The sequence below is a fragment of the Cololabis saira genome, chromosome 13 (assembly GCF_033807715.1).
Source record: "Cololabis saira isolate AMF1-May2022 chromosome 13, fColSai1.1, whole genome shotgun sequence".
NCBI classification, from domain to species: domain Eukaryota; kingdom Metazoa; phylum Chordata; class Actinopteri; order Beloniformes; family Belonidae; genus Cololabis; species Cololabis saira.
Window position 1 is genome coordinate 1,439,533 of NC_084599.1, and position 12,860 is coordinate 1,452,392.

The 12,860-nt window shown below is 39.4% G+C and overlaps 1 protein-coding gene across 4 annotated transcripts in view; it reads right to left on the reverse strand.

Moving 5' to 3' along the window:
* ect2 (epithelial cell transforming 2) overlaps positions 1 to 11,709 on the reverse strand; it is a 63,983-nt gene extending 52,274 nt beyond the window's left edge. For all 4 annotated transcript variants that reach the window (XM_061737341.1, XM_061737340.1, XM_061737342.1 and 1 more), the window contains exons 1-3: positions 11,411 to 11,709; positions 10,443 to 10,613; positions 1,245 to 1,324 (exon numbers count right to left, since the gene is read on the reverse strand). In XM_061737341.1, the coding sequence (XP_061593325.1) occupies positions 1,245 to 1,324; positions 10,443 to 10,569 (207 nt within the window). In that variant the 5' untranslated portion in view covers positions 10,570 to 10,613; positions 11,411 to 11,709. The remainder of the gene's footprint in view (positions 1 to 1,244; positions 1,325 to 10,442; positions 10,614 to 11,410) is intronic.
* Positions 11,710 to 12,860: the final 1,151 nt, after the last annotated feature.

Genomic DNA, 12,860 nt, shown 5'->3' on the forward strand with positions numbered 1-12,860 from the left:
GTCTTTTATTTGAAAGACACAAAATACAAAACAATGCTGTGCGTTTGCCTTATTGTCACAGTTTGTAATGCTTTATAACTGTTTACGTTTTAAAGAGAAAGCCAGGCCAACCATTTTCCACAAACTGAACTAAAAGTAAATGTCAGGTTTGCATTATGCATCTTCAGTTTCATACAAGTACAAATATTTAGACACAAACTGAATAGGTTCTCTCATGTATGACTTGACTTTTTTCTTTTCCAGAAATTTAACAACTAAAATTAAATAAATAAAAGTAAAAAAATAAATACATTTTTACATCATAAAAGAGATTGATTCATGCTCACCTTATAAGTGTAAGAGGAGATTTATTTTTGTTAAGGTTATTCTGGTAATTCAGGGTTCACGATTTTATAAATATATTCTTTATACTCTGATGTGAATCAGGGACTATAATGACACTAGTCAGTTTATCTGTAGTGATTAGTCTGTTTTAGATTGGGCGGAGTGATACGCCACAGTACGGCACTAGGTGCTGTGTTGATGTTCTAAAATCCTACACTGTTGAGGGACATTAAAGTACACTGGAACTCAGCAGAAGTTGTCCCCGTGTTTATCCTACTCACGACCCCAAAAAGGTTTATTTAATAAGGTAAGGCTTAACTCTACACCAGCCTTACATAAGTAAAAGTTCAGAGCTCAAAACCCTGCAAGAGTCCCGTGATCGGGACCAAAACGGTTCTAGTTTCTTCTGAGCGGAGTCAGATTTTGGTCCGCGGGTCAAGGTGCGGTCAGATGCGCGTTACTAGTCAACACAATAGATTAATATTAATAACCCAATATTACGATACATTTTGTCGCCTCCACGACACGTATTGTGACGTTTTTGTATCACGAAATTTCGTGGCACCATATATTTTTACACCCCTAGAAACGATGAAAACTGGGACTAGCTAAACGTGGTCGTGCTCCAGCCAGACGCTCTGGCTCGCTCTGTTTCCCCCCGTTTACAATAAGACACCAGGCAGTACGAGGAAAGAGAGGCCTCAGAATCACAGAAAACCTACAGTGGAAGGTTTTTCCAGCGATCATATGGTCCATGACTAAAAATACAGACTTTTGATCCACTTTAACAATAAAAAAATAAAAAATAAATAAAAGTTTTTATCCTTTTTTCGATTACAAGGACAAAAAAACACTAATGCATTTAAGAATAGGGGTGTCTACAATGTCAGGTGATCACAGCGAGAAGAGTAATGACGTACCTGCAAAGCTTTGACCAGGGCTTCATTTCTGCTGGCTTCTCCCACCAAAACAATCCTCGTCTCCACGTTTGGCAGGATATCTGCAACAGATGGAGCAGACCCAGGGGGAGAATAATGAAAAAGGTGAACGGCTACAAGCACAGCCACATGAAACCAAAATGGGAGGGAGAAGAATAAAGGCACACGTTGAGTGGAAGATGGTTTACTCATTTTCTGTTTAACAGAAACGTGGCTACAGGAGGAAAGTATGTTAGTTTGAATGAATCGACTCTGCCTGGCTACTTAAATAGAATAGAATACTTTTATTATCATTATACATGGGTACAGTGAGATTAAAAGCAGCATCACCTCTCCAGTGCAAGACAGTGCAAACAGATAAGCAATATAAATATAAAAAGGTTAAGGTGCATTTAAATAGCCAGGGCCGGGGTGGGAGCTGTCTTTAATGATCTTAGTGGCTCTGCTGAGGCAGCGGGAGGTGTAAATGTCCGTCGGGGGGGGGGGGGCAGCTGATCTTCTGCGCTGCTTTCACCTCTGCAGCCTTTCCCTGTCCGCAGCATTGCAGCTGCCGTACCAGACTGTAATACAGTACAGCAGGCTCTGGATGGATGAGCGGTAGAAGGTCAGCAGCAGGTTGGAGTCCAGCTTGTATCTCCTAAGGACTCTCAGGAAGTGCAGCCGCTGCTGAGCCTTTTTGGTGATAGCGGTGACGTTCTCCAACCAGGAGATGCTGTCGGAGATGAGGAGGCCATGAAACCGGAAGGAGTGGACCCTTTCCACTCTCTGGCCGTTGATGTAGAGGGGGGCTGGGTCGGTGTTCTGTTTCCTGAAGTTGACAATGATCTCCTTGGTTTTCCCGGTGTTCAGAGTGAGGTTGTTCTCTGAGCACCAGGCTGTCAACTTCAGGACCTCCTCTCTGTAGGCTCCTCGTCCCCCTTTGAGATGAGTCCGACCACCATTGTGTTGTCAGCGAACTTCACTATGAGGTTGTTGTTGTGGGTCGGACTGCAGTCATTGGTGTAGAGGCTGTACAGGAGGGGGCTCAGCACACAGCCCTGTGGAGAGCCGGTGCTCAGCATGCGGGTGGAGGACCGGTGGGGGACGAGTCTCACAGTCTGGGGACGGTTGGTGAGAAAGTTTTTTATCCAGGTGCATGTGAGAGGGGGCAGGCCGATGGTGGTCAGTTTTGGGATGAGGATGTCTGGGATTATAGTGTTGAAGGCGGAGCTATAGTCCACGAAGAGCATCCGGACATAGCTCTGCTGTTGCTCCAGGTGGGTCAGAGCAGAGTGTAGAGCTACGGCGATGGCGTCCTCAATGGATCTATTAGCTCGATAGGCGAACTGGAATGGGTCAAAGTCCAGGGGGAGGTGGTTCTTTATGTGGTGAAGAACTAGTCTCTCGAGGCTTGGTGATTACCGGGGTGAGGGCCACTGGGCGGTAATCATTAAGGCTGGTGGCGGGAGACTTTTTCGGCACCGGGATTATGGTAGCTGCTTTCAGGCAGGATGGGACGACTGCCTGGGACAGGGAGGTGTTGAAGATTAGGGCTGAACGATTAATTTGCGATAATATCGCGATGTGATAAAACGAGATTTTCTACCCGCAAAGGCTGCGATTTGACCAGTCATGTGATCTGGTCACGTTGCGAGTGAGCAGAGCCGGCAGGGAAAAAAAGTCAACAGTGCGGCGTGTCCGCGTGTAACCTATAAAAATCTTATTTTGTTTGTGGAGACTTTAATATTGATCTTTTGAAATGGAATGAACATAAACCAAAAAATTACTTTTGTAATACAATGTTTAGTTTTTATTTAAGGCCACTCATCAGCAAACCTTCTCGGATAACTAAAGAAAGTGCTACACTCATTGATAATATTTTTACTAACATTCATGGCCCAGTAAAAGGTGGTATAATTTTAAGTGATATTAGTGATCATTTTCCCATATTTGTTGGTCTACATAGTTTAAAGGTTAAATCTTCTGTTGGCTTGAGTGAGCAAACTTGTAAAATGCTAAGAATAAGGACCCGGGAAAGAATTGAGGCTTTAAAGATGGACTTAACACACTGTAATTGGAATGAGGTCCCTACTCAGGCCTATGACTAATTTTTGTCTATATTTTCAGAGTTATACAACAAACATTGTCCTATTAGAAAGTGTTGGGTGAGGGGAAAATATAAAGGGAAACCATGGATGACTAAGAGCCTACAAAAGGCATGTAAAAAGAAACTAACTAACAACTAAGAACCACTGAAAGTGAGAAAAAGTATAAGTTATACAAGAATACACTTACTACTATCATGAGAAGACAGAAGATGGAATATTACAACAAATTACTAGAGGACAGTAAAAGCAACATTCAAAAGACTTGGAAAGTAATTAATCATATCATTCGAAATAGACACAACAAATCAGAATACCCAAGCTATTTTTTGAATGGCTCAGGGGATACAGTGGATAGTTTGAATAATATTGCTGAAGAGTTCAATAATTATTTTATTGGAGTTGGTTGTAACTTGGCCAGTAAAATTAGAGTGTCTAAGGATAAACAAAATATGTTTGATTAACTGATTAAAGGATAGGCGGGTGCAGATATAAAAAAAAAAGCACCTTACCCCAAAAAAATTGCAACAAAAGGTTTTTCAACAGTTTTCTGTAGCATTAGGTGTCCTTAATAACATACTAAAAGTCTGCCAAAGTCTGACCACTAGAAAGGTGTCATTTTCAAGATGGCGTCCCAGATGGTCAAAATCACCCTAAAATGTGTATAGCTCCTTTATTATATACCCTAGACAAGTAATTTTGGTGTCTAATCCTATGTTTATGAGGCCTGGGAATCCACTGGTCTTGTCCAAACTGCAGAGATACACTTACATAATTATGAAATCCAATATTTTGTATTTGCCCTATTAAAACCATCTGAAAAGGTCACCCATTTCAGGTGAGGAGTATCAGTTAATTATTGACAGGTTAACAACAACCTACAACGATGCCATGCAGGAATTCAATGAGCTGACCTACACGACCAGTGAGCAACACAAGGAATCGACAGAGGCAAGGATCAAACAAGATCACGCTGACCTGGAGAGAATGAAGGAAAAACTTTCCTTTTGCAAACCATTCTCTCAAGAACCAGCCTTGAGAAACATTGTTACCGGTGTTGTCGCCAAACCTGATGTCAATGTTCATGAGTTTGAGTCTGTTGGGAATGAGATCATTGGGAAAATGGTTGGGAAACCAGTTTTTGGAATCTCATTCAAACGCAATGACAGGGCAAAAACTCTTGCAGATGATTGCAACATCAAAATCACCCAAAACCGAACCATTGATCCTGCTCTGTTGTTCCAACGTTTTCTGATTATGTCAAAAACAGGACAACTTTCACTTGAAGATGTCATGGGCTATGAGCTCAGTCCATTCCCTGCAGCACTGTTCGAAGCCAAAGAAATCTTCCGTAAAGCCGACAAGCCCCAACTGGCACAGGCTGTCGCTGAATTTACAGGCAAGAAGTCAAAGAAAAGTGTCCTGGATTCTATCCCACCAACAGTATGTCCTTGATGGTGGCTCCCTGATTCATTGCTTGCCATGGAAGAGGGGTGACAGTTATGGTGCCATTGCACAGTCATATGCAGACTTTACGATAAAGCATTATGGTAAAGCAACTGTTGTCTTTGATGGTTATAGTGAAGGTCCTTCTATCAAAGACAATACACATCAGCGGCGCGGGCAACATGCACACCCGGTTATTAGCTTGGATGCAAATACTGAGTTTGTGGGAAGAAAGGATGACTTCCTATCTAGATCCAGTAACAAACAGGGGCTTATTCTTTTTGTCACTGAGGAACTGCAGAAGAAGGGCTGTACTGTCATCAATGCACCAGGGGATGCAGATGTGGACATTGTCAAGGCTGCAGTCCAAGCATCACAACATCAGCCCACAACCTTGATAGGGGAAGATACAGATTTACTTGTTCTTCTTCTCTACTATGGTGAGACGAGCAATAGAGGCCTTTATTTTCGTTCAGATAAGTCAAAAGTACCCAAGGTGTATGACATCAGCGAGATGCAAAAGGTCCTGGGTAAAGACTTGTGTTGTCTGTTGATGTTTGTTCATGCCTTCACAGGCTGTGATACAACATCACGCATTTTTGGTGTTGGGAAGAAAACTGCTTTCCAGAAACTTGTGAATGGGGAAACGACCATCCAGGCATGTGCGAATGGATTTGCACTACCAAAGCAAGCAAAAGCTGCCATAGCGGACCTTGGGAGCAAGGCGATGGCAATCATGTTTGGTGGCAAGAATACCGATGCACTTGCATCTTTGCGCTACAATCTTCTCAGCAAGAAAATTGTGTCTGCGAAGGCATTTGTTACCCCAGAACATCTCCCTCCTACAGAGTCCTCAACGAAATATAATTGCCAAAGAGTTTATTACCAGATCATGGTGTGGACTGAAATGGATATTGATATGAATCCTGTTGATTGTGGAAGGAAATTGGAGAACAATCGTTTTCTGCCAGTTATGACAAAAAAAGCTGCTGCCCCAGAGAGCCTCTTGCAGATGGTCCACTGTAATTGCACAACTGCTTGCCGTACACAACGTTGTAGTTGTAGAAGATATGGACTGCCCTGCATGCCTGCCTGTGGATCATGCCAAGTGGAAAATTGTGAGAATCCACATAATCAAGCATTATGGGAGGAAGAGTGTGATGATGACTAATTGTTACTCCGGAGTGGAAAAAAGGAAATGAGAAAATATAAGTAAGAGTGTAAAAAAAAAAAATCACAAAAAACACAAAAAAAAAAAAAAACAAAAAAAAAAAAACACAAAAAAACTAAAAAAGAAAAAAACACACAAAAAAACTAAAGAAAAAAAAGAAAATAAAATAAAAAAGGGGCTAGCGGTACTGAGCCTTCACGTGGCAGCCCTGTTTAGCCTAATTTTACAGTACCACGTCGTAATAATTGATTTATTCCTCATTAGTATAAAAATGAATCTCCAGAAATCACCAGAATGTGAACTGAGAGAAACCTAATTTCCCCATGCATTGTGACATCTTTCTTTATGGCATGTGGAAAAAGGAGATTATGTTTGAAATGTTTTTCTTTGTTTTTTTTCATGTCTATGTACTGCATATTTCATTACATATTCGCTTATAGTCAATTGTTTTTATACATAATTGTACTTCGATCACTTCACTATGATTTGTATATGCTTATTTTAATTCTAGATAATCAAATCATGGGGTTAGACACCAAGATTGCTTGTCTAGGATGAATAATGAGGGAATAATGGTAATTTTAGAGACTGGCGGCGGCCATTTTTAAAATCGGACCTTTCTAGTGGTCAGACTTTGGCAGACTTTTGATATGTTATTAAGTACACCTGATACTACAATAAACCATTGAGAAAACCTTTTGTTGCAATTTCTTGGGGTCAAACCATAACTGCATCCGCCTAGTAATTAAGATTGTAAATAAATTCAAGAATAAATCATCAAATGATATAAATTCCATTGACATGGTAATTGTTAAAGAAGTTATTGGCCAAATTGTAAGCCCTCTGACCTATATATGCAATCTGTCTTTCCAAAAGGGTGTTTTTCCAAATAATATGAAAATAGGGAAGGTTATACCCGTATTCAAACATGGAGATAAGCATTGCAGTGATAATTATAGACCAGTGTCCCTTCTCCCCCAATTCTCAAAAATATTAGAGAAATTATTTGTTAAACAAATTGATTTTTTTATAGATAAATATAAAATATTGAGCGAACATCATGAAAATGATGAATATTCTGTTGGTATTTATATTGATCTACAGAAGGCATTTGACACTATAGATTATAGTATATTATTAAGAAAACTAGAGAAGTATGGGTTTAGAGGTGTGGCTTATTCTTGGCTTAAGAGCTATTTGGAAAATAGACAGCAATGTGTACAAATTAATAACACTATGTCACAATTCAGGGAGGTCACCTGTGGCGATCCCCAGGGATCTGTGATTGGTCCAAACTTTTTTTACTTTATATAAATGATATTTGTAATGTTACTGAACTGTTAAAATGTAAACAGTTCAGTAGAAATTTATGGGGATAATACATTAAAAATATGTGATTCTGAAATTGAAAGAGTATTTGATATACAATTCTTAGGGGTTGTTATTGATTGTAAATTAACATGGAAACAACATATTAGATACATAAAAGGAAAGATTTCAAAGTCAATAGCAATCCTGTATAAGTCCAGAAATATATTCAATCATAAAGCACTACATTTCATTTATTGTTCATTAATACTACCTTATATATCGTATTGTGTGGGAGTTTGGGGCTCCATGTATAAGACAACAGTAAATGCTATAGTCCTCTTACAAAAACCAGCCATACGTATTATTAATAGGGATATTATGAACATACAAATCCATTGTTTATAAAATCCCATATGAAATTTTATGATTTGGTTTATTATAAAATAATGCAAATAATGTATAAAGTTAGATTAAACCCGCAAAATGTTGGTGTTTTTCGGGTCAGATCGGGTGTCTATATGCGCAATTTTAACTCCAATTAGCAAAATACTGGAAGGTATCCAGCCTCGATGCGGGGCCCCACGGCTGCTTGAGACCCGGTCGGATCGGTGATTTTTGTAACAAATGTATCAAACGAGCCTTTCAGAGAGGCATTAAACTCTTCCATTTTCTTTAGTTTTTTTCTTTTTTTATCCCCTGATGGAAATTTCCTGAATCTGTCTCGTTCTCTCGACATTGTGTGACAGTTTGTTCCACACTCCACCCGTCTGGATCAGAACACCTTGTGTCAATGCGCTTGGTCTGACGCAGTTGTATTGAACAACAGACACGCGCATCATTGCACATATATTTATTGATATGCACAGACTAGTACACATTTAGGTCTGTAATGGAACGTGACTGTTGATATTTATAAGGGAAAAAAGGAAAAAAGAATTTGAGAAAAAAAAAAAAAAAAAAAAAAGGTTCGCACACCCCTTGCGGCGGCCCTATATATATATGTATGTATGTGTGTATATATATGTATGTATGTATTGTGTATGTATATATATTTTTTTATATATTTTTATGTGTATATAAAAATATATATATATGAAAGAATATAGAAGGATATGTATGAAGGATAAGGATATATATATATATATATATATATATATATATATATATATATATATATAAAAAAGTCTTTACTATTATATATGTAAACCTTATTGGTCCTCCTTTTCTGTTTTTTCTGGATTAGTTTTGCTATTGTTTGTTTGTTTGTATGTAGGACAGGCATTAAAATAAGGACTATGCTTCTGCCTGTGCCTTCTCAGTCACAATTTTTTTGATAATGGTTGTGTTCAATGTTTGTTGAGTGAAGTGACTGAATAAAAAATTTCAAATCAATCAATCAATCAAGAAGCCATTCAGCTCCTCGGCCCGTGGTGCACTCAGGTCTGCGGTTGACACATCACTGCCTCTGAAGTTAGTGATGTGTTGTAGACCCCGCCACACCTCTGAAGTTAGTGATGTGTTGTACACGCCGCCACACCTCTGAAGTTAGTGATGTGTTGTACACCCCGCCACACCTCTGAAGTTAGTGATGTGTTGTAGACCCCGCCACACCTCTGAAGTTAGTGATGTGTTGTACACCCCGCCACACCTCTGAAGTTAGTGATGTGTTGTACACCCCGCCACACCTCTGAAGTTAGTGATGTGTTGTACACCCCGCCACACCTCTGAAGTTAGTGATGTGTTGTACACCCCGCCACACCTCTGAAGTTAGTGATGTGTTGTACACCCCGCCACACCTCTGAAGTTAGTGATGTGTTGTACACCCCGCCACACCTCTGAAGTTAGTGATGTGTTGTAGACCCCGCCACACCTCTGAAGTTAGTGATGTGTTGTATACCCCGCCACACCTCCCGGGAGTTATTACTGGACAGGTGGGACTTTATTCTCAACCTGTGGTCCGCTTTGGCTTTCTTTATTCCTTTGCACAGGTCAGCTCAAGTAGCTCTGTACAGCGCTCTGTCACCTGACCTGAAGGCGGCGTTGCGGGCACTGAGGAGTGAGCGGACCTGGTTAGTCATCCAGGGTTTCTGGTTTGGAAAAACCCGGATGGTTTTGTCTACAGTCACGTTTCCAATACAGAACTTGATGTAGTCCAGTACCGTGTCTGTGAAAGTATCCAGCTCCTGATGTTCAAATAAATCATCATATTCTTCGAAGCGCGGGCCGAGGCGGAGGAGTCGCAGCAATTTATAACTCCAGTCTTCAAAATTAATCTGAACCTAAATTCGATTATAATACATTTGAAAGCCTCACGCTTAGTCTGAAACTCCCGAGCTGGAAATCAGAGAAGCCAGTTGTGTTAGTGGTAGTGTACCGGCCCCCTGTTGGTGCTTATCTAGAGTTTCTGTCTGAATTTTCAGATTTCCTTTCTAGATTATTGATCAGTACAGATAGATTCATCATAGTGGGTGACTTTAACATTCATATGGATGTTGAAAGTCTGTTGGTGTCGCCTGTAAACTCCCTCTTATCCGATCACTATTTAATAACGTTTGAATTTAATATTGTCGATGTTGAAGCGCAAAATAGGAGGTATTATTTTAGCAGATGGAGCCGATGAAGCTATTGCTAAATTTAGGGAGGTCATTGCTCATCTTATGACTGTGAAAAATAGTGAAGCAGTAGAGGCCAGTGACCTGGGTTCTACCTCTGATGTTGATTTTCTTGTTAGTAACACTGCTGATTCGTTGCATTGAGCTTTAGATGAAGTTGCTCCTTTGAAAAGGAGGGTTTCTAGCCACAGAAGCTTAACTCCCTGGTATAATTCAGATATCTGCATGTTGAAACAATAAGTGCGTAAAATGGAAAGGAAGTGTAAGACTGTAGATACCTATCGTGAATGGAAAGATAGTCTAATAGTATATAAAAAAGCCATTCGCAAAGCCAGAACAGCTTATTATTCATCGTTGATAGAGGATAACAAAAGTTTTCTGTTCAGCACTGTAGCCAGGCTGACAAAGAGTCACTCTGACTTTTTTCTCCTCTTGTTTTTGTGTACTTTTCAGAGAAAGGTTCTGTCTCTGTAGTTTCTTTTTTTTTTTTTTTTTTATAAATAGAATAATTGTAGTCATTTAGAAAACAACAGAAAGATGGGAAAACAAGACTCACCTTCCCCATCTTCACATGCCATGCCCAGAAAGGCTGGGTCCTTGGTGGTTTCAACAATCCTGGAGTCATAAATGGAAGAATCCACCAAGAAACTCTGAGCTGTCCCTAAAGTGCTGCAGTCGGCCATGGCAGGACGCCGAGGACGCACCAGGCTGTCCAACCGAACAGGTTCTAGGGAGCAATCAGGGTCCAAAACAGAGAGGGAGGACACAGGGGACAAGGAAGCGTGAGAGGACACAGGGAGAGAGAGATGACACGGGGAGAAGATCAAACAGGGAGAGGATGAGCATTTAGGGAGGAGGAGATGACAGAGAAAGGACACAGGGAAGGGACACGGGTAGAGGACAGGGAATACAGCAACAGGACAGATAGTCCATGTTCCAGACCAGATATCAGCACCACTCAAGGTGACCAAACTTGCTTATAATTTTTGAAAATATCCACGTCTATAGATGATATTCTGGTATGATAACCTTCCTGAGTGGCAGCTGGATCATAGTTATCAGCTCATGAAGTTCAGAAAATTACATTTTAGATGCTGCTGCATATCCTGGTTTAGACTCATGTACAGGAAATCTGTCAATGTTTGACTATATTGTCTTTGGTATCATTTTAAAGGGGACCTTTAAAGCATTCATTCAAGCTGAGATGTGATACTTTCTGACCAACATAGAGGTCACTGCAACTCTTTAAACTATAAACAACACACATTTTTGCACAATTTTCGCCTCAATGATATAGTATATTTTATCCCTGTGTCATCTAGGAACAACAGAGACACAAAATACAAAAACTATGATTTAACTGTTATATAACTGTTATTGTTAAATAAACAGGCAAAAATACCTAAAATCGCTGAAGAATAGCCAAGAGAAATGTCATTTATCTTAAAGACAGACTCCCCACTAACAGGCTCGCTAAACGCCTCTAATGCTTCAACCAGAACAATAATAAATAATCGAACTTACCGACACGCGGATGCCTGTAAGTATTAAGTTAAATAAAAAACAGAAATAGGTGTCGGCCCCGTTAAGGTTGAAGAAACTGTAGAAACCCTAGCTGGCCACACGGCAGGTTAGCCGATCACAATTATTGATCATTCCTCTTCGATTCACGCAGCGAAAAAAAATAGCCCGTATCCCACAAAAGTCCAAGTACCAGATCGATGAATGTTCCTGTTTCTACTTGAAACCAGTTGAAAGTAAAGTTGGTTTATTGACAGCTCGGTAGTTGAGTTACTGCGGGGAGGGAGCAGCCTGCTGTTGGAGCTCGATTCAAAAAGCAAAGCAAACAACGAGCTGCGCGCTCATTGGTCGACAGGCAGGAACGCCTCTGACGTCAGTCTGTTGACGTCGCTGATTGGCCCGTTTGTTCAAATCCCTCTGCCCGTTGCTTAGGCAGCACAATCTGCTTTACGTTAAACTATTGTCGTAAACATCATTTGTTTTGCACAATCGTGTATTTTGACCAGTTTTGATTCTTAAGTGGTACCACACTTTTAACTGAAGATGCAACAAAATAATGATTTCCCATGCATGCTGTTGGATTAAGAAGAACAATGAATAAAAGTAAAATCAACATTTATTACAACATTTTAAAATGAATGTCATTATCTGTATAACTTTTTTTTTAAACAAAACTTTATTGAAAATATATAAACTCTCAAAGAGGATAATGGACAAATATCAATTTAAATGCAATATGAAAAGAAAGGAAAAAAAAAAGAGGATTCTTGTAAGGAATACAAAAAACAAGGCGCTCTAAGAATTAAAAGGTGCATATGAATAAAATAAATTAAGCAATTAAATTCACATAATGGAGCATAGAAAAGGAGAGGAATTATTAAATTAGAATAACAAATAACGAGCAATGTCTAGACTTATTTTATAGATTTTTTTTTTACTCTTTTGAGACATGTGAAAAAAATCTTAACATTTTTAATAAAACCCCGGAAGGAGGGTTTACAATTTCTCAATTTGGCACAATGAATATGGTACTTACCCAGTAACAAAATTATATGAATAATATCAGAAACAGAAAATTCCAAATTATCCGACCATGAAGAAAATAATGTGCCTAAATTCAAAAGGTGGAACATTATTAATTTTAAGAGATATCCAATTGTGTATGTCTGTCCAGAAATAATGAGACAAAGGACATTGATAAAACAAATGATCCAGTGTTTCTTCATCCTTTTTGCAGAAGGAACATTGATCTACCTCAAATTTAAATCTTTTTTTAAGAAATTCTGCCACAGGATATTCCTGTCGAATTATCCTTGTGCAAAAATCATGGAACAATCTAGATTTAAAAACAATACAAATAAACTTGTTACCACACTTTTTATCAGTCAGAGTACATCCTTCGATTAATAGATTTGGTAATACATTTGAAGCTGCATTATACACAAAAAGTTCT